The sequence below is a fragment of the Chionomys nivalis genome, chromosome 2 (assembly GCF_950005125.1).
Source record: "Chionomys nivalis chromosome 2, mChiNiv1.1, whole genome shotgun sequence".
NCBI lineage: Eukaryota > Metazoa > Chordata > Mammalia > Rodentia > Cricetidae > Chionomys > Chionomys nivalis.
In genome coordinates this window covers 3,584,524-3,587,815 of record NC_080087.1, presented here as the reverse complement: position 1 = coordinate 3,587,815, position 3,292 = coordinate 3,584,524, and the positions used below count along the sequence as shown (strand labels likewise).

The following is a 3,292-nucleotide window of genomic DNA, read 5'->3' as shown; positions in this document are numbered from 1 at the left end:
TGGGGCATAAGCTAGCCAGGTGGCCGGGAGCTGGGTGGCAGGAAGTGGCCCACAGCTCCTTCAACAGAATGGCGCCCAGACTTGGATAACTACATCCACAAAAAGCCAGAGAATGCTTGGAAAAGAATAGAGTAAAGCATGTTTTCTTTGTAGAAGCAATTTCTTGGGTCTGCTCTGTTTGCTACAGGCAAGCAAGCACTCTCGTCTAAGAGAGGCTTCCTGACTCAGCTTTAGCTGCAAAATCCAGCTCTTAAGAGGTCCTGCCACGAAACACTGAAATGGTGTTGATAAAAGCCGACTGAATGCTTGCTTGTTTTCAGCCATAGCAGGAAAAAAGTTGTGCTGTTTTAAAATGCTGGTTTTCAGGGCCATCCTGCCAGGGCAAACTCTGACTCAGACTCAAGCAGGTAGTCTGACTGAATGTGGTCTGTGAGCAGAATGCTGCAGTTTGCTTGCTGGCAGGGATCTTAAAACGCCATAGAGTTGTGGCGGTAAACATGGCTACAACCAGTACCTCCTCCATGAGGCTGGAAAGCTAAGGAATGGGATGGATCTAGCTGCCAAAGCCACGGCTTTAATCCTGCCCATATTGCTCAGTAATTTAAAGGCTCGTGTGGTCAGAAAAAGAGAGAGATACAGTAAAGAGAGATTCAAAAACAAAACAAAACCTTTAAATGATTTACAGTGTGTTAAAAATATATAAAAGTTAAAGTTCTTAAAGTAAAAAACAAAAAAAAAATGAAGAAAGAGAGTAGTTGGGTGTGGCAGTACACACCTTTAATCCCAACACTTGGAAGGCAGAGGGAGATTGACCTCTGAGACTTCAAGGTGTGGTAGCACATGCCTTTAATCCCAATGCCTGGGAGGCAGAGACAGAGGGATCTCTGAGACTTCAAGGACAGCCTTGTCTACAGAGTTATTTCAGGACAAAGATATACAGAGAATATAAAATAAAAGTAAAAGTAAATGAAATAGAGGTTAAAATAAAGCTGCACAAAGATGGAAAATACTCAGAGAATCTTGATACTGTATGCTATTATTCTCTCTTTGAATTGTTTGAAAGCTGAGGAAAGAGCAACATCTGCTAAAAGATATTTGTTTATAAATGCTGCTGAACTTATCCAAGATAGATATTTTGAAAATACCTTGACTTTAAAATTTGGATCTAAGGGAGCGACCGAGCTCTTCCTTTAAGAAGATGGCGGCAGGAAGTAACAGCGTTGGTGAGATGTACGGCTCGAAAAGCCAACGGCCCGCCTTGGTGGATCCGGCTCTGAGGCGGCGGCGGTGGGGCCCCAGAAACAAGAAACGCGGCTGGAGGAGGCTCGCTGAGGAGCCGCTGGAGCTAGAGGTAGACCAGTTCCTAGACGACGTGCGGCTGCAGGAGCGCACGACCGGTGGCTTGTTGGCCAAGGCACCAAATGAGAGGCTCTTCTTCGTGGACACTGGATCCAAGAAAATAGAACGGAGCAAGAAGAGGACCTGGGTCCAGAAGAAGTCACAACGTCTCCAGAAACCCTTACGGGTTGATCTTACCCTTGAGAATCAGTCTAAGATCCCTGCTCCCAAAGACATCGTCGCACACCAGGTCCCCAATGCCAAGAAGCTCAGGTGAAAGAAGGAGCTATGGGAGAAACTGGCAAAGCAGGGAGAGCTGCCCAGGGAGGCGCGCAAGGCACAGGCCCAGCTCCTCAGCCCTCCTGCACCAAAGGTCAAACCTGGGTCACAAGACATCGTTGAGCGGCCCTTCTATGACCTCTGGAACCCAAACAACCCTCTGGACAAGCCATTGGTTGGTCAAGATGAATTTTTTCTGGAGCAGACCAAGAAGAAAGGCCTGAGGCGACCACCACGCCTCCATGTCAAACCCTCCCAAGTGCCTGCAGTAGAGGTGATTCCTGCCGGAGCCTCCTACAACCCAACCTTTGAAGATCACCAGGCCCTGCTTCGAGAGGCCCACGAGGTGGAGCTGCAGTGTGAGAAAGAGGCAGAAAAGCTGGAGCGACAGCTGGCCCTGCCCACCACAGAGCAAGCTGCCACCCAGGAGTCTGTGTTTCGGGAGATGTGTGAGGGACTGCTGGAGGAGTCTGATGGCGAGGATGAGCCAGGCTGCACTGAGCGGCCAGAGACAGATTATGGGACCGATGAGACCTCTCCCACTGGCCCTGCTGGTGCTGAGAAGAGGATGGAGAAGAAGACAGAGCAGCAACGGCGGCGGGAGAAGGCTGCTAGCAAGCTGTGGGTGCAGGCAGCCCGGCTTCAGCATCAGGAGCTTTTCAGACTGCGTGGGATCAAGGCCCAGGTGGCCCGGAGACTGGCAGAGCTGGCACGGTGGAAGGAGCAGCAGTGCATGCAGCGACTGGCAGAGGCTGACAAGCCCCGCAGGCTGGGGCGGCTCAAGTACCAGGACCCTGACATTGATGTGCAGCTCAGCTCCGAGTTGTCTGGCTCACTCAGGACGCTGAAGCCAGAAGGTAACATTCTCCGAGACAGGTTCAAGAGCTTCCAGAAAAGAAATATGATCGAGCCCCGGGAACGAGCCAAGTTCAAGGGCAAATACAAAGTGAAGCTGGTGGAGAAGAGGGCCTTCCGCAAGATACAGTTGTAGCTGAGCAGATATTGGAGTCCTGCCCCTCAATAAAGTGCTGTGACCAGCCCCCCCCCCCCCAAAAAAAAAAATTTGGATCTAAGGACATGATGCTTTGGAAAGGAGTTTCTTCTTTTGTTTTCACAGAGGATGAGACCCTGTGGATTGCTTCTATCCCAATATGGTATGATGGACCATGCCCTCCTGAAGGGTTGCTGTGAACACCTTCAAAAAATCCTTTCACTCAACTGCTGACTGAGATGAATCTAGCACACAGGCTATACCATGAAATGATGGAGGAAGGTCATAGGTTAAATAATAAAGAAACTGCTTGGCTCTCATAGGTTAGAACATAGGTGGGTGGAGTAAACAGAAGAGAATGCTGGGAGGAAGAGGAAGTGAGCTCAGATGCAGGGCAGCTCCTCTCAGAGGCAGATGCAATCAAGCAAGCCGCCAGGTCAGACATGCTGAATCTTTCCCAGTAAGACTGGTGCTACACAGATTATTAGAGATGGGTTGATCGGGATATGAGAATTAGCCAGTAAGGGCTAGAGCTAATGGGCCAAGCAGTGTTTAAAAGAATACAGTTTGTGTGTTGTTGTTTCGGGGCATATGCTAGCCAGGCTCTCAGGAGCTGGGGCGGCAGGAACACAGCCCACAGCTCCTTCTACAATGAAAGACCTAAATAACAGCACCCCCATACAG

At 49.7% G+C, this 3,292-nt stretch overlaps 1 protein-coding gene across 1 annotated transcript; it reads left to right on the top strand.

Moving 5' to 3' along the window:
• The first annotated feature begins 1,198 nt into the window (after positions 1 to 1,198).
• Positions 1,199 to 2,652, top strand: LOC130869964 (ribosome biogenesis protein NOP53-like). The gene is given in 1 exon segment (XM_057762499.1): positions 1,199 to 2,652. A coding segment is annotated over 1 exon segment (1,410 nt). The 3' UTR covers positions 2,609 to 2,652.
• The last annotated feature ends 640 nt before the right edge of the window (positions 2,653 to 3,292 follow it).